The sequence below is a fragment of the Oncorhynchus keta genome, chromosome 14 (genome assembly GCF_023373465.1).
Source record: "Oncorhynchus keta strain PuntledgeMale-10-30-2019 chromosome 14, Oket_V2, whole genome shotgun sequence".
Taxonomy (NCBI): domain Eukaryota; kingdom Metazoa; phylum Chordata; class Actinopteri; order Salmoniformes; family Salmonidae; genus Oncorhynchus; species Oncorhynchus keta.
Window position 1 is genome coordinate 65,149,748 of NC_068434.1, and position 18,856 is coordinate 65,168,603.

General features: G+C 44.9%; 1 protein-coding gene across 1 annotated transcript in view; it reads right to left on the minus strand.

Moving 5' to 3' along the window:
• The window catches only part of LOC118394153 (immunoglobulin superfamily DCC subclass member 3-like), a 118,654-nt gene that overhangs the window by 33,162 nt on the left and 66,636 nt on the right, over nt 1–18,856 (minus strand). The window contains exons 3-5 of the mRNA XM_052462155.1: nt 7,427–7,571; nt 6,862–6,992; nt 6,504–6,641 (exon numbers count right to left, since the gene is read on the minus strand). Coding sequence (XP_052318115.1) covers nt 6,504–6,641; nt 6,862–6,992; nt 7,427–7,571 — 414 coding nt within the window. The remainder of the gene's footprint in view (nt 1–6,503; nt 6,642–6,861; nt 6,993–7,426; nt 7,572–18,856) is intronic.

Genomic DNA, 18,856 nt, shown 5'->3' on the forward strand with positions numbered 1-18,856 from the left:
GAGAGAGAGAGGAGGAGAGGAGTGAAATAGCAAATTAGCGGAGTTAGTTTAGAATATAAAAAATATCCCCTTTAAATATACACAAAAAGGCTATAAAAATACCAAGGGAGATAAATGATTGATTAAACATACTATAATGTACACAAAGGATTAAACGCTGGAGAAGAGGAGATGCTAATTTATTTCGCCCCATACCGCTGCAAAACACATTTCACACTAAATATCAGAGCAGTTCTCACAAGTGTGACAGAGCACGTCCTGTGGGAATCACCATATTCACTACAAAGGTGGCAAACGAGGCGAGTGTATTGGGCGAGGGCCATGGGCCACGCCAACACAGCCAGTCACGCAGAGGAACTATGTTGCCATGACTACATTGTGTGTTAGTGTGTGTGATTGTATGTGTGTGTGAGGGAGTCTGTTATACCTCCCCAGCCCCATCCTCCCCACCCCGCTCTGACAGGCTAGTGACACACACACACACACACCCACCCACATACACACACACACACCGGTTTGATCTCATGGTTTGACAACGCCCTCTACTGCCTTAGGCACACCATGCTTTAAAATGGGGAAATGCCCTCTGAGCAGGCAGAGCTACATGGATAAGCTAGGCTGCCACTCCCCTCTGTCCCTCCATCAAATACCCTGTCCTGCTCTCCATCTCTTCCTAATTCAATGGCCTTATACTGGGGGTAGGACCAACAAAGACATGGCACAGCCAAAGATATTTCAGTCCCTGTTTATATTTGTAACATCTGCGTCCTGTGTGTCCCGGCTTAGAGTGTTAAAGGGCTGTGCGGGGGACATGGCCGCAATGCTAAAAGCCTGCAGAGAAAGCAGACTGGCCATCCTCCTCTCCTCACATCTTCAAACAGACAGCTAGCAGACAGCTAGCAGACAGCTAGCCAGCCAGCCAGAGACTGGGGCCATATGGCCTTGCCCAGGCCTTTTATAGGAGTGCAACACATGTCTCCTCTGTGAACACTGTGTTCATCTGAGCAGAGCCACCACAAGGAAAGGGAGGGTCATTTGGAAACGTTCCACAAAACCGGGACCTCGACAAGACAATGCACTGTGGGCTGAAGAGAAACATGAGAATGGAAAAAGGTGGACAGTAATTCCAGAGTTTACGAGAATGCCTTGAAACAAAAATATACAAACCTCAGCCCTTTCCGTGTTCGTGTAGCTGCAACAAACAGCACCAGCAGTGGGCTGTAGGCTACAGGATTTTCAGTAGAACATAGGAACCTATTATTCAGACGTATTTACAATCCAATTGAAACAGCCTGGTCAGCTAAGTCAGCCAGTGGAGTTTCCTATTGACTGTAGTAGAAGCTATGGCTAGAACAGTATAACTTAAACATGCTCCATGGTACTATTAAGTGCAAGCCTCAGGCTCTCAGCCTGACCCTCCGACTCCCAGCCCCAGTCCAGTGTCATAACTAAAGGGACTCAGCTAGGAGTGGCTAAACAACTGTGAACCATATAATGGGCGTTATTACCCCTCTACAATAAGCCTGACTCAAGTCGGGTTAGCTGCTGAGTGAACTGTAAAATCAACAGAGTTGGACACAGTTTACAGTTCCTCCTTGGCTACCTCTTATCTCTCCAGACACACTCACTCTCACAGAAACTTGATTTCTCTCTCTCTCTCTTTCGATCTGTGTGTGTGTGTGTGTGTGTGTGTGTGTGTGTGTGTGTGTGTGTGTGTGTGTGTGTGCGTGCGTGCGTGCGTGCGTGCGCGTGCGCGTGTGTCTGTGTGTCTGTGTGTCTGTGCGTGCATGCGTGCGTGCGTGTGTGTGTGTGTGCTGTCTGAATGGATGCAGCTATCTCTATGTCAGTCTGTAATGCAGTTAGTGTCAAAGCGTAGCCCAGAGAGCACCAGTGCTGATGAATGAAAAGCTCCAAACAAACTCTGGCATTAAGGAATGACTGATGTGAATCTATTAAATTAATTATGCAGCTTATTCCCACGCCTTCACTCCCTGTAATCTAATACACGGAAATCCAGAGGCGTCATGCCCACAAGGAGATGTGCCCCCTCAGATTTGTCCTGTTTTTACATTTTTCAGATATTAAATTAATTACTCAACTTAATTGAGCCGGGGATGGGCAGGACTCGCAGGAGGAATGTTTGTAAATTAATTTGCTCAAGCTATGTAGCGTATGGATTCATTCTTGATTAATAAATAAAACAAAACATTTTGTTGTTTCTCTGTAATACTAGCGACCAAGCAATTTTATGAAGTTGGCTTTAGCTAGCCAGCTAGATAGGTTCCCAGTCTCCCAACCTCATAATTAGCTACTGAGCCATTTCAAGTTATTAATCAAGATAGAGTAGCTTGTCTAACTATCTCTGCTGGCAAGCCTGCAGGCAAGGTTGCTAGACTTTAGAAAATACTAAAACCGTTTTAATTATTGGGTTATTGTACGTAGAATGTATGCACACATGACTGTAAGTCGCTTTGGATAAAAGCGTCTGCTAAATGGCATATATTATTATTATTATTATTATATACCGGTGTGGCAGTTGTAGTAAACTCATATGGCATAAAAGTTCTTAATGCTGCAATATATCACTTTTGGGCAACTTGACCGAATTCACATAGAAATGTGAGTAATAGATCTGTCATTCTCATCGAAAGCAAGTCTAAGAAGCGGTTGATCTGTTCTATGTGCGCTATTTCTATGCTTCCCATTCTTAAGTTCCGTTTTTGCGGAACGGCGTATTGCTTTCGCCGTATTGTACACCAACTTCAAACAGCTGAAAATACAAAGATATATTTCAAAGCGGTTTAGATTGTACAATGATTCTCTACACTATGCATTGCTAGTTTTGTCACAAACTGAAATTGGGTGAACTATTCGAATTTTAGCAAACAGGAAATGGCAGAGCAATTTTTTTTGGCATATTGCACCTTTAAAGAATCGATGTACATAATGAATTAAAATGACAACTGAAAAGCTAAAGAGGAATGCTTAGATAACCTATGCAGAAAAATATACATAGAGATGGTGCCGACAGACATGGCAGCTCTGCTTTCAGCTCCTAAGCAATTTTGCAGTATCTAGTTTTTTTGTGTGTTATTTCTTACATTATTAGCCCACACATTTTGTGTTATTACATACAGACGGAAATAACTTTTGGATATCAGAGTGGCGGTAATTCACCAGCATTACAACCAGGAATACAACTTTCCAGAATTGGATCCTTCGTTCGCACCTCCCAGGTGAATTTAACTTATCCCAGAGGCTGTTCCAATACGCTGCCGGCAGAGAGCGGTATTCGGAGTGGACTTCTAGTCTGACTCAGGAGGCATGCACACCATCTACCGCTTCCGAGTATATTACTCGCTAATGTTCAGTCTCTGGACAATAAAGTAGACAAGCTCAGGGCGAGGATCTACTTCCAGAGAGACATCAGCGACTGTAACATGCTCTGTTTCATGGAACCATGGCTCTCTCCGGATATACTGTCCCCGTTGTTAAAGCTGCCCTGTGCAACTCGGTCCAGGACTTCCTGATGGGCTGCCCCAGGTGGTGAAGGTAGGATACAACACCTCCACTTTGCTACTCAACACAGGGCCCCACAAGAGTGCATGCTCAGCCCCCTCCTGTACTCCCTGTACACCCATGACTGCGTGGCCACACACGGCTCCAACTCAATCATCAAGTTTGCAGATGACACAACAGTAGTATGCCTGATTACCAACAATGACGAGACAGCCTACAGGGAGGAGGTGAGGGCCCTGGCAGAGTGGTGCCAGGAAAATAACCTCTCCCTAAACATCAACAAAATGGAGCTGATCGTGGACTTCAGGAAACAGCAGAGGGAGCACGCCGCTATCCACATCAACAGTGGAGAAGGTAAAAATCTTCAAGATGGTCGGCGTACACATCACTGACGATCTGAAATGGTCCACCCACACAGACAGTGTGGCGAAGAAGTTGCAACAGCGCCTCTTCAACCTCAGGAGATTGAATAAATTTGACTTGGCCTCTAAGACCTTCACAAACTTTTACAGATGCAGAATTGAGAGCATCCTGTCGGACTGTATCACCGCCTGGTGCGGCAACTGCACCGCCCGCAACCACAGGGCTCTCCAGAGGGTGGTGCGGTCTGCCCAACGTATCCCCGGGGGCACACTGCCTGCCCTCCAGGACACCTACAGCACCCGATGTCAACAGTCTTTAGACATGGTTTCAGGCTTGTTTTCTGAAAAATGAAGAAGAATGAGACCATTCTCTCAGTGGACTGAGGAAGAACGCAGAGCTAGTTTGCTCACGTGACCGATTGCGTGCCCTTCCCTGTTTTTCCTTTCTATTGAATACGCTATTGTCCGGTTGAAATATTATCGATTATTTAGACAATTGACAACCTGAGGAATAATTATAAACATAGTTTGACATGTTTCAACGAACTTCACCAGTACTATTAGGATGTATTTCATCTGCATGTTTTGACCGCCTTTGAGCCTGTGGATTACTGAACAAAATGCGCCAACAAAACTGAGTTTTTGGGATATAAAGAGGGACTTATCGAACAAAACAAACATTTATTGTGTAGCTGGGAATCTTGTGGCCGCAACCATATGAAGATATTCAAAGGTAAGTGATTAATTTTATCGCTATTTCTGACTTTTGTAATTCCTTTACTTGGTTGTAAAATGTTTGTATGCTTTTGTAAGCGGGGCGCTGTGCTCAGATAATCGCATGGTATGCATTCGCCGTAAAGCCTTTTTGAAATCTGGATTAACAAGAAATTAATCTTTAAGCCGATGTATAACACTTGTATTTTTTATGAATGTTTATTATGACTATTTCTGTATTTTGAATTTGGCGCTCTGCAATTTCACCGGATGTTGTCGAGGTGGGTCGCTAGCGGAACGCCTGCGCCAGAAAGGTTAAATAGCCATCACTAGCGGGCTACCACCCGGTTACTTAATCCCGCAACTTAAAGGCTGCTGCCCTATGTACATAGACTAGAATCACTGGTCACTTTAATAATGTTTACATACTGCTTTACTCATCTCATATGTATATACTGTATTCTATTCCACTGTATTTTAGTCAATGCCATTCCGACTTTGCTCCTTATATTAATATTGATATATTTCTTAATTCTATTCTTTACTTTTAGGTTTGTGTGTATTCTTGTGAATTGTTAGATATTACTACCCTGTTGGAGCTAGAAACACAAGCATTTCACTACACCCACAATAACATCTGGTAAATATGTGACCAATAAAATTTGATTTGATTTCACATTTTTTTTAAACATAAAATTAGACATAGTGATTATGGCTCTAGATTGTTTCATTTTTTTTTTTTAAACAGGTGTTTAACGTACTTTGTGCCCCCTCTAAAATAGTGGTTGCATGCTGCTGCTGAAATCCCATCCCGTCAGCATTTAATTACAGCAACATTGTGCAAGGCAATATCCACAATCTGATTATAGCTCCTCTCTGGTTGGGGAGGGGCTGCAATTTACATTTTGAACAGCAAATCAGATTGGATAATAGCTTAGAAAAACAAACATCTGATTCTAAAATTGGTAGCGGCAGAGTTTGAGTGATAGCCAAGCGGAACGTGTGAAATGTGGGGGGCTGAATCCTGCCTGGGCTGAACACCTCTAAGCAATTACGGTGGATCTCCCACCATGTGTCACTTACTCACTTTCGCGGTTCCTCTCTACCAGGAGAGTAAAGAATGCATTCATCAAAAAATAAGATTGTGTTTAGCCCCCAAAGACTCATACAGGCTGCAATCCCCTGCTTCATGTGTACATAAGATGAATGTTCTATTAGACATTACGTAAAAGAACATACTACACGTATGTACACAATGCAGAGATGAGCTAACCCAGACACACATACATACATGCACACTTCCGCAAACACACAAACATCAATGCACATGCACATCCACACAACTGCACGTGCGTACAAAAGCTCACACAAATACACACTGGACAGCAGTAGCCTACTTAATCACGGTGCTGTACAACATTAGAAGCAGTCACTGAACACTCCATTTTTCCTCCCTTCATTTATATCAAGGTCAGCAAGATAATGTCTGGTAAATAGGCTTTCAACCACCTGGGAAACAATGGGCTCCGTGCACGCTGTCAACGCAGCATGCCATGACCAATTTCACACACAAAGCCGCCCTATCTTATTGTATCAGAATGTCCCATTTAACAGAATGTCCTCTTCAATCTCTGTATTTTGCCTGTGTGCTTTAGGTAAATGTATATATAATTCAGCTATACTACTATGGTGACATGTTTTTCTATCAGCTGCAATAGTGATGTATTTCAAGTCGGGTTTCGGATGATTGCAAACTAGACAAGCAATCTAACACGGAACCTTATGGAAGATAGAAGGGTCCTATAGCCCTCAAGGCCTGAGAGGCAGGGGGGTTTAATGCCCGTGCAGGAACCCTGTAGGCTGCAGCTTTGATTGGATGTAAAAGAGACAGCGGGGTTTTGGTCTTACCAAGCCTGCTCCATGACACGATGGGGCGGGGATATCCTGTAGCAACACATTCCAAGATGGCCGTCTGGTGAACGGTGAGAGTGAGGTTTTCAGGACCCACGAGGATCATGGGCTCTTTGTAAACAGAAGACTGGGAGACTGGGGGAAAGAGGGGGGTGACGCAAGCGTAAGTGTGCGAGAGCTTTATGGATTGTAACATTTAATTGGATTTCACTGTTGCCCATCATCTCCAGTGCGAGCATCTTGGCGGTGAGGCTGTGTGAGATGATGCATGGTCACATATTTATGGGTGGGTGGGTATCCAGGGAAGGTGTGTATGTGTGTGTGTACATATGTATGTACGTAGGACTATTGAGACCTGAGACGGTGAGGCCAGCCCCGGCACTGTGCTTTACTCCTGCACTGTTGTGGGCCACACAGCAGAACACACCACTATCCTCCTGACGCAGACCGGTGATCTGCAGAACACCAGTGGGGAGCAGGGTATACCTGACAGAGAGAAGGAATGGGAGGAGGGTGGGAGAGAGAGAGGGTGGGGGAGGGAGGGCAGAGAGAGAAAGGGAAAGAGAGAAAAAAAGAGAGGGGGGAAGAGAGAGATAGAGGGAGAGAAAAAGAAAGAGAATCAAGGGAGTAGAAAAAGAAAGAGAATCAAGGGAGTAGATCATTGTTTGCTTAATTAAGTGTGTTTACACACACAACGTAAACTCCATTTCAAACAGCTAGACAGACACAAGGGAGGCTACAGCACACTGGATACCAGGTGGTGAGGTTTGGCAGGGTAACAGTTAAGTGAAAGTTGTGAAGCTGCTACAGTGAATTTGCTTCTAGACATGACAGAATTTTGTGTGCAGGTACAGTGGACCTACAGTAGTTGGTAGGGACAGCTGAGGTGATTAACACAGAGGAACCCTACTTTACTGTACCTCTCATCCTTAGTGTCCACGGAGCGGCCATCTTTCTCCCAGCTGATGGCAGGCTCAGGCAGGCCGTGAATCTGGCACTGGAACCGCCCAACGCCCGCCTCCTCCGCACGCACTGACCGCGGCTGGACATGGAACTCTGCCATCGCTGGAGAGAAAGGGGAGATGCAGCGGTCAATTCAATGTTTGACAACCTACGCAACGTTTTCTTTTTTTCCAGAGCATCTTTCATATATTTCTGCCATGTATAGTAACAGTGTACTACTGTCCCAAACTCAGTGGCATACCAACCCAGTTAATCATAAACAATTACCAGGGAGGTATTACCTAAAGTTTATTCGTATTTTTATACCCATTCCCGCACTGGAAGGCAATTAACTTAATGTAAAAAAAAAAAAAAGATTTAAAAAAAGGAAATAACGGCTCCATCTTTCAGTGGATTGAGTCATAATCCAGTGGCTTTATCTAAAGCAACACTGGGCAGCTCTTAACCTTGAGCAGACACATTGCAATAATATGAACCAAATGAGCAGAAGAGACAGCAGTCTGACCAGGGCAGGGAGCTGCCATGTGGTTAGGTAATTACCTGTGTTCTGCTGTCAGCAATCACTGTACAGGAAACCCTAGTGATCATTACCCCTAGTTCTAGGGGAAAGCCTGTGTTTGGATAATCTGGCCCTCATCAGTGACACAGTAAATGAAAGGTTCCTAGTTAGCCGTGACACTGAGTAAATCAGAGGCTCCTAGTTAGCTTCGGATCATACCCTATTTTTTTATTTTAATTTGACCTTTATTTAACTAGGCAAGTCAGTTAAGAACAAATTCTTATTTTCAATGACAGCCTCGGATCAGTGGGTTAACTGCCTTGTTCAGGAGTAGAACAACAGATTTTTACCTTGTCAGGGATTGGATTTTGCAACCTTTCAGTTACTAGTCCAATGCTCTAACCACTAGGCTACCTGCCGGCCCTATGCTATGCTAACAAACACAGCTGGGCTCAGAGAGAGAGAGAGACCGCTGACAACAAAGAGTAAAGAGTAAACACTGAACTACTGTAGTGAGTGCTCCATCAGGTGGGGAGGGACATTTATATACATACAGTAGGGTTCTGGGGGAGAGTAATGACAGTGTGAGTGGCCAGGCCAGGGCTGCAGATGTACTGTAGTGCTGTGGCCAAACAATGGACAATCAGCCAGATAGTCAGCCAGGCACTTCGCTCCCTGAACTAGATCAAGTAAGTCCAATTAGCTCCCTTACTGTGTCCAGTGATTAAACAGTATGGTCAAATAGAGGAAGGGGGCAGGTGAGAGAGGACAGTGATTTAGGGAAGGAAGGGGCCAGGTGGAAGAGGACAGTGATGTAGGGAAGGAAAGGGCCAGGTGGAAGAGGACAGAGATTTAGGGAAGGAAAGGGCCAGGTGGGAGAGGACAGAGATTTAGGGAAGGAAGGGGCCAGGTGGAAGAGGACAGTGATGTAGGGAAGTAAAGGGCCAGGTGGAATAGGACAGAGATTTAGGGAAGGAAAGGGCCAGGTGGGAGAGGACAGAGATTTAGGGAAGGAAGGGGCCAGGTGGAAGAGGACAGTGATGTAGGGAAGTAAAGGGCCAGGTGGAAGAGGACAGAGATTTAGGGAAGGAAAGGGCCAGGTGGAAGAGGACAGTGATGTAGGGAAGTAAAGGGCCAGGTGGAAGAGGACAGAGATTTAGGGAAGGAAAGGGCCAGGTGGGAGAGGACAGAGATTTAGGGAAGGAAGGGGCCAGGTGGAAGAGGACAGTGATGTAGGGAAGTAAAGGGCCAGGTGGAAGAGGACAGAGATTTAGGGAAGGAAAGGGCCAGGTGGGAGAGGACAGAGATTTAGGGAAGGAAAGGGCCAGGTGGGAGAGGACAGAGATTTAGGGAAGGAAGGGGCCAGGTGGAAGAGGACAGTGATGTAGGGAAGGAAATGGCCAGGTGGAAGAGGACAGTGATGTAGGGGAGGAAGGGGCATTTGAAATAATGTATAGCATTATATATAGCATAATGTATAGCATTATATGTATAGCATTTCACAAAATGTTACAACAACAGAGAGCACGCGGTTGTTCTCAGGGTGCTATTCTAACAGCAGCCTAGGCTAATAACAGACTAAGCTAACAGTAGCCTAGGCTAACAGCAGACTAAGCTAATAGTAGCCTAGGCTAACAGCAGACTAGGCTAACAGCAGACTAAGCTAACAGACTAGGCTAACAGCAGACTAAGCTAACAGCTGCCTAGGCTAACAGCCGACTAAGCTAACAGTAGCCTAGGCTAACAGCAGAAGTGAAGGAGAAGTCTGATGTTCGCCATCATTCTGTTCAACTGATTATGTTAACAAAAACGTTTTCTGGTGAGTGTTTTGCATTGATTAGTGTCAGTCTTGTGGACCGCCTGTAGGTGCAGATGAGGATGTGCAAGTAGAAATACTGGTGTGCAAAAGAGCAGAAAAATAAATAAATAAATAAATATATATATACTGTATATATATGGAGATGAGGTAGGCAGTTGGTTGGATGGGCTATTTACAGATGGGCTGTGTATAGCTGCAGCGATCGGTAAGCTGCTCTGACAGCCAATGCTTGAAGTTAGTGAGGGAGATATAAGTCTCCAACTTCAGTGATTTTTGCAATTAATTCCAGTCATTGGCAGCAGAGAACTGGAAGGAAAGGTGGCCAAACGAGGTGTTGGCTTTGTGGATGACAGTGAAATATACCTGCTGGAGTGTGTGCTACGGGTGGGTGCTGCTATGGTGACCAGTGAGCTGAGATAAGGCGGAGCTTTACCTAGCAAAGACTTATAAATGACCTGGAGCCAGTGGGTTTGGCGCCGAATATGTAGCGAGGACCAGCCAATGAGAGCATACAGGTTGCAATGGTGGGTAGTATATGGGGCTTTGGTGACAAAATGGATGGCATTATGATAGACTGCATCCAATTTGCTGAGTAGAGTGTTAGAGGCTATTTTGTAAATAACATCCCCGAAGTCAAGGATCGGCAGGATTCAGTTTTACGAGGGTATGTTTGGCAGCATGAGTGAAGGAGGCCTTGTTGCGAAATAGGAAGCCAATTCTATATTTAATTTTGGATTGGAGATTTTTTTTGAAACCTTAATTTAACTAGGCAAGTCAGTTATGAACAAATTCTTATTTTCAATGACAGCCTCAGAACAGTGGGTTAACTGCCTTACTCAGGGGCAGAACAACAGATTTGTACCTTGTCAGTTCGGGGATTTGATCTTGCAACCTTTCGGTTACTAGTTCAATGCTCTAACCACTAGGCTACGCTGCTGATGCTTACTTAATATGAGTCTGGAAGGAGAGTTTACAGTCTAGCCAGACACCTAGGTATTTATAGTTGTCCACATATTCTAAGTCAGAACCGTCCAGAGTAGTGATGCTAGGCGGGCGGGCAGGTGCGGGCAGCGATCGGTTGAAGAGCATGCATTTAGTTTCACTAGCATTGCAGGCCACGGAAGGAGTGTTGTATGGCATTAAAACTTGTTTGGAGGTTTGTTAACACAGTGTCCAAAGAAGGACCAGATGTATACAGAATGGTGTCGTCTGCGTAGAGGTGGATCAAAGAATCACCCGCAGCAAGAGCGACATCGTTGATATACAGTGGGGCAAATATGTATTTAGTCAGCCACCAATTGTGCAAGTTCTCCCACTCATCATAGGTACACTTCAACTATGACAGACAAAGTGAGAGAGAAAAAATCCAGAAAATCACATTGTAGGATTTTTTATGGTGGAAAATAAGTATTTGGTCACCTACAAACAAGCAAGATTTCTGGCTCTCACAGACACATTACATTTACATTTAAGTCATTTAGCAGACGCTCTGTAACTTCCTCTTTAAGAGGCTCCTCTGTCCTCCACTCATTACCAGTAATAATGGCACCTGTTTGAACTTGTTATCAGTATAAAAGACACCTGTCCACAACCTCAAACAGTCACACTCCAAACTCCACTATGGCCAAGACCAAAGAGCTGTCAAAGGATACCAGAAACAAAATTGTAGACCTGCACCAGGCTGGGAAGACTGAATCTGCAATAGGTAAGCAGCTTGGTTTGAAGAAATCAACTGTGGGAGCAATTATTAGGAAATGGAAGACATACAAGACCACTGATAATCTCCCTCGATCTGCTGCTCCACGCAACATCACACCCAGTGGGGTCAAAATGATCACAAGAACGGTGAGCAAAAATCCCAGAAACACACGGGGGGACCTAGTGAATGACCTGCAGAGAGCTGGGACCAAAGTAACAAAGCCTACCATCAGTAACACACTACGCCGCCAGGGACTCAAATCCTGCAGTGCCAGACGTGTCCCCCTGCTTAAGCCAGTACATGTCCAGGCCCGTCTGAAGTTTGCTAGAGAGCATTTGGATGATCCAGAAGAAGAGATATCGTGAGATTTTGAGTGAAAACCTCCTTCCATCAGCAAGGGCATTGAAGATGAAACGTGGCTGGGTCTTTCAGCATGACAATGATCCCAAACACATCGCCCGGGCAACGAAGGAGTGGCTTCGTAAGAAGCATTTCAAGGTTCTGGAGTGGCCTAGCCAGTCTCCAGATCTCAACCCCATAGAAAATCTTTGGAGGGAGTTGAAAGTCTGTGTTGCCCAGCAACAGACCCAAAACATCACTGCTCTAGAGGAGATCTGCATGGAGGAATGGGCCAAAATACCAGCAACAGTGTGTGAAAACCTTGTGAAGACAGAAAACATTTGACCTCTGTCATTGCCAACAAAGGGTATATAACAAATTATTGAGATAAACTTTTGTTATTGACCAAATACTTATTTTCCACCATAATTTGCAAATAAATTCATTAAAAATCATACAATGTGATTTTTTTCCTTCTCATTTTGTCTGTCATAGTTGAAGTGTACCTATGATGAAAATTACAGGCCTCTCTCATATTTTTAAGTGGGAGAACTTGCACAATTGGTGGCTGACTAAATACTTTTTTTGCACCACTGTATACAGAGAAAAGAGTTGGCCCGAGAATTGAACCCTGTGGCACCCCCATAGAGACTGCCAGAGGTCCGGACAACAGGCCCTCAGATTTAACACACTGAACTCTATCTGAGAAGTAGTTAGTGAACCAGGCAAGGCAGTCATTAGAGAAACCAAGGCTGTTGAGTCTGCCGATAAGAATACGGTGATTGACAGAGTCGAAAGCCTTGGCTAGGTAGATGAAAAGACGGCTGCACAGTGCTGTTTTTTATCGATGGTGGTTATGATATCGTTTAGGACCTTGAGTGTGGCTGAAGTGCACCCGTGACCAGCTCGGAAACCGGACTGCATAGCGGAGAAGGTACGGTGGGATTCGAGATGGTAGGTGATCTGCTTGTTCACTTGGCTTTCGAAGACTTTAGAAAGGCAGGGCAGGATGGATTTAGGTCTGTAAATAACAGAACCTACTGTAGGTTTATGCTTCAAACAACGTAATCTATGGAAGAGAACATGGCAGAATCCACAAAAACACCTGTGCAGATACATCCATAATGTGTGCTTCCTCATTCAGCAGCTGCATTTCCCATATCAGCTCCCTGTGGAACAAAGCAGTGATGTGGGCTTGGTGCTGTGATGTGGGGGGTGGGGCATGCAACACAAACTCAATTAGAAAGAGGCCTGTCTTTTTCTCAGCTCTCCCACCATCTTCAAGACAAGTGCACTTATTTAAATGTCAACCATAATTAACTTGGACCAAGCAGGACTTATCTGAACACTCTTAGCATGACAAGAGGCCTAGACCCCCTCCTTGCCCTGTTCCTCTGTTCTTTTTCAACTGGTAAATGTATTTAAGCTAAGCTAGAACCCCGCGCGGCTCTACGGATCCCACAGAAAGCTTGCTATGTCCGGAGCGGATCAGGCTTCACACAGTCGTTTTTGTAGCGTGTTGTTTTTGTTAGCCCCAATTCCCCGAAAAACAAAGGCGGAGGGAGGGAGTTAGTAAAAAGAGAAAAAAGTCCGAACTGAAATGAGGCCTAGGAGATGGATGTATAGAGACCACCGTTCTGATTAAAATGTTACCAAGCTCATTTAGAATTCCTCCAACCCTGGCTGCTTGCTCTTCAGAGGTTACATACAATAAAGGTCAGGAAGAAATAAACCTCCTGTAAAGCCCTACACCTATTTTAGTAGCCTAATATTTCTTAATTACCACCAGTACTAAAATTATATTATTACTTTGCCTCTGACACTCTTATTCAGCCTGATAAATGTACTGTACAGGCGGTCAGTTTCTGTTTTGTATTCCCATACACATTATACATTTAAATAGCGCATTTTTTAACTGAGGCATTTTAGGATTATTGCCTCTCTCAAGGACCCAACTAAAATATCCTCATCTGGGATTAGCAACCTTGTGTGGCCATAAAGAGATTTGCCTAACCTCCTCCAATTGGCGATCTTCGTGGTCAATATTCGTGGGTATATAAAAAAAAACATTGAACACAATCATGGTACCATCAATTGCTTTTATTTCATCAGATGTATATCCTTGAACCAATTACTTTAAAACCACACACAGATGAAGTTAAAAGGATCATTTAGTTGCTAATTGAATTGCTAATTTAAGCTACTCCATGACGGGGGGCCAGCACTGAGCTAGCCTGCAAAGTCACTTTCTAGAGGAGCTCAAACTGCGCATGCGGTGTTTCCAAAAACTCTTCCATGTAGTCAAATGGTGACAGGCTGAAACAACACTTTCTGATCTTCAAATGCGCCACTGAGCATTCTCTTCGGAAACAATGGGGTGACGTCATCAATGGCTTCGTCCATTCTTCTTTTTTTACAGTCTATGAGAATCACGTCACAGTGACAGGCTCTGGGATTAAAACACTGTCAACCCCCTGTGGCTTTACCTTAAAATGACCATATCCAGCAGCACAGCTCTGAGCAGAGCCCCTCATTTACTGTAACTAGTATACCCTACACCATAATAATCTAATCAAATCAAATGGTATTTGTCAAATGCTTCGAAAACAACAGGTGTAGACTAACATGGAAATGCTTACCTACGAGCCCTTCCCAAAAATGCAGAGAGACAAATCGAAAAATAATAGAACAATTATTACACAAGGAATAAATACACAATGAGTAACGATAACTTGCCTATTATATAAATATAAGCGGTGGTACGAGTGTCAGCAGAGGCTCCTGTGTAGAGAATTGATTCAAGGGGAGCCTGGAGGCCGTGTGGAGGTGGTGATACATATACGTGTATTGGAACAGTCAGCCTAGGGAGCTTAGTGAACAGAACACCATGTACAGAAACAGAGAGAGGACTGAGCACATCACTGATGTGATTAAAGCAGCTCCCTTTTTTTTCACACATGTATCCACAAGCAAGTACGCACGCATACACCGATTACACGCTGCTGTTTGTGCACAGTCCATGGCCAACGCTGTCACAGGCAAACAGAGGACACCGAGGCAAAAAGAGAGTGGGCAAAGAAAACAACGAGTAAAAAGAGGGACGATCACCTCCTTAAAGAGCTTTCATTCTGTTGCATCTGTGCCAAGTAGTCATCATGTCTCCCGATCCGGCTGTTGTGTGTCCCCGTAGACACGATCACCCCCCCCCCCAGAGGGTTCCTGCCTTCAACCCTCATGCATATAACATGGCGGGCTGCACACATATAGAGAGAGAGAGAGAGAGAGAGAGAGAGAGAGAGAGAGAGAGAGAGAGAGAGAGAGAGAGAGAGAGAGAGAGAGAGAGAGAGAGAGAGAGAGAGAGAGAGAGAGAGAAAGAGGCCCACACCTCCGCACTGTTCCACACTGCCCGCTGCCATCACGGGAACACAGCCTGCTACAAATCCACACTGACACACAGCCCGGCCACACAGAAACACATAGACGAGAGACACATGCAGTATTTATACACAACAGCACAACACGGCTCGGAGGATTAGTATAAACGTGGCTATATAAAACACAAACACACACACACACACACAGGTTGATTAGCGGTAAGTCAGCGTGGCAGAAGGCCGGCAGCAGTGTCAGCAGTAGACTTGTTTTTATAACCCTTTTTAGGATTCCTCATAGAGTGGTTACTCTGGCAAGTGTTCAGAAACCCTAAGACATTATAACAGATCGTCCGTTCCCAGCACGGAGCCACAGTGTAAATGAAGCAGATCTAATTACGGGGATAGAAGGCTGAGAGAGGACAGAGATCCATCCATTAAGGAGTGCAGGGGGAGAGGAACGTGATGCTTGGATGCAGCTGGTGTCACAATGACAATCACCACAGGAGTGTGAGGACTGAGAAAGTGACATGGAGAACAAATCAGCGAGGTCCCACAGACCCTCTATTTATGACACAGTTGCAGAGTGGGTCAAACCTCTCATTTTATCTCAGCCATGTCGGGACTCCCCTCGACCCTCAGATTCCTGGAAGAGCCCAAAGGGCTTTTTATGGCGTTCCACCAAATACCACAAAACCTGCTCAATGTCAAATGTGATCCAACAATTTCACATGGACTCATTGACACAGATACAGACCGACAGACAGCCAATAATGAAAATAGGCCAGACGGAGAGAGCTCTTGGGCTTGATTTGATTTAACAGTCAAAACACGTTTATGTGACAACTACATGGGCAGTAAAATATCAAATTCCACCTATATGATATGATAAGGCACTTCACAGGTTATACAGTGTCTCTGTGATGTACAGTACCAGTCAAAAGTTTGGACACTGTCATGCCCTGACCTTAGAGATCCTTTAAATGCTCTATTTGGTAGGTCAGGGTGTGACTAGGGTGGGAAATCTATGTTTATATTTCTTTGTTGGCCGAGTATGGTTCCTAATCAGAGGCAGCTGTCTATCGTTGTCTCTGATTGGGGATCATACTTAGGCAGCCCTTTTTCCCACCTTCTGTTGTGGGACCTTGTATTTTTGTGTTGCATGTGTTGCACTCCGAGCTTTACGTTCGTTGAGTTGTTTATTGTGTTTGGTGGAACATTTAATATTAAAGAAAATGTACATCTACCACGCTGCACCTTGGTCTTTAACGACGGACGTAACAGACACACCTACTCATTCAAGGGTTTTTCTTTATTGTTACTATTTTTACATTGTAGAATAATAGTGAAGACATCCAAACTATGAAATAACACATATGGAATCATGTAGTAACCAAAAGAGTATTAAACAAATCAAAATATATTTTATATTTGAGATTCTTCAAAGTAGCCACCCTGTGTCTTGATGATTCTATATGTGTTACTTCATAGTTTTGATGTCTCCCCTATTATTTTACAATGTAGAACATTAAAGAAAAACCCTTGAATGAGTGGGATTGTCCAAACTTGTTGTATTGTATTGATGCTCTATACTGTACTTTGTCTTCTCCTGGCACTGCATCCCATTTTCTTCTTTTAACGCATTAGCCCATAAACGGTGGGACATGGCAGCTTTTGCATAAGCACACGCATCCCTCACTGTCTCAGGGCTGGGGGCAGCCAGGCTCCTCCCACACACTTCGCAGTAGATAGGAGGCTGAGGGTGAAGACCCAATGACACATAGCGTACACGCACACACACACACACACACACACACACACACACACACACACACACACACACACACACACACACACACACACACACACACACACACACACACACACACACACACACACACACACACACACACACACACACACACACACACACACACACACACACACACACCTACTATCTCAGCCCAGAGGTGCTGTCTGCATCTCATTCCATGATGCTGCACTTATCTAAGACTGGACCCTCTGATACTGATAGTCACCGTGGTAATTACTTTTTTGACTTCCTGGCTAGAAGGAGATTCACTCTGTGTTTTACTCATCCTATCAGTCTATGGAACAGGGCCAATGTGAGTCACTGTCACCTCTCTGTCATTCAGATCAAGTACATCCCAATTTTTCAGCTCAAGTAAAACCCCTTTCCCTATAACATCTGTAATGTGTTTTACAATTGGATTTGGTTCCTCGCTGTATGTTGCTTGTCTGAACCGTGCTTCCTCAAGCCGATTGACGGTGATGCACCTTATTGAGAGGCGCCGTCTGTCCTAAATACAGTTATATTGATGGATTTGCTGGAGCGGGCGCAGTGCACACTATGCTAAATAAAGTTAGATGGATGGGTGTCATTAAACCTGTCATACAAGGACATGGTGCAGGTAGCAGCAGCGTCAGATACACTCACTGCTGATCTATGGTAGGGCCACCAAAACACACCAGATCTCCTCCCATAGACTCACTGCTGATCTATGGCAGGGCCACCAAAACACACCAGATCTCCTCCCATAGACTCACTGCTGATCTATGGCAGGGCCACCAAAACACACCAGATCTCCTCCCATAGACTCACTGCTGATCTATGGCAGGGCCACCAAAACACACCAGATCTCCTCCCATAGACTCACTGCTGATCTATGGCAGGGCCACCAAAACACTCCAGATCTCCTCCCATAGACTCACTGCTGATCTATGGCAGAGCCACCAAAACACACAAGATCTCCTCCCATAGATTCACTGCTGATCTATGGCAGGGCCACCAAAACACACCAGATCTCTTCCCATAGACTCACTACTGATCTATGGCAGGGCCACCAAAACACACCAGATCTCCCATAGACTCACTACTGATCTATGGCAGGGCCACCAAAACACACCAGATCTCCTCCCATAAACTCATTGCTGATCTATGGTAGGGCCACCAAAACACACCAGATCTCCCATAGACTCACTACTGATCTATGGCAGGGCCACCAAAACACACCAGATCTCTTCCCATAGACTCACTGCTGATCTATGGCAGGGCCACCAAAACACACCAGATCTCCTCCCATAGACTCACTGCTGATCTATGGTAGGGCCACCAAAACACACCAGATCTCCCATAGACTCACTACTGATCTATGACAGGGCCACCAAAACACACCAGATCTCCTCCCATAAACTCATTGCTGATCTATGGTAGGGCCACCAAAACACACCAGATCTCCCATAGACTCACTACTGATCTATGGCAGGGCCCAAAACACACAGATCTCTTCCCATAGACTCACCAGATCTCTCCCATCTCACTGCTGATCTAGACTCATAAACTCACTACTGATCTATGGCAGGGCCACCAAAACACACCAGATCTCCTCCCATAGACTCACTGCTGATCTATGGCAGTGCCACCAAAACACACCAGATCTCCTCCCATAGACTCACTGCTGATCTATGGCAGTGCCATCTCCTCCCATGGACTCAGGGCCAGGGCCAAAACACACCAGATCTCCTCCCATAGACTCACTACTGATCTATGGCAGGGCCACCAAAACACACCAGATCTCCTCCCATAGACTCACTGCTGATCTATGGCAGGGCCACCAAAACACACCAGATCTCCTCCCA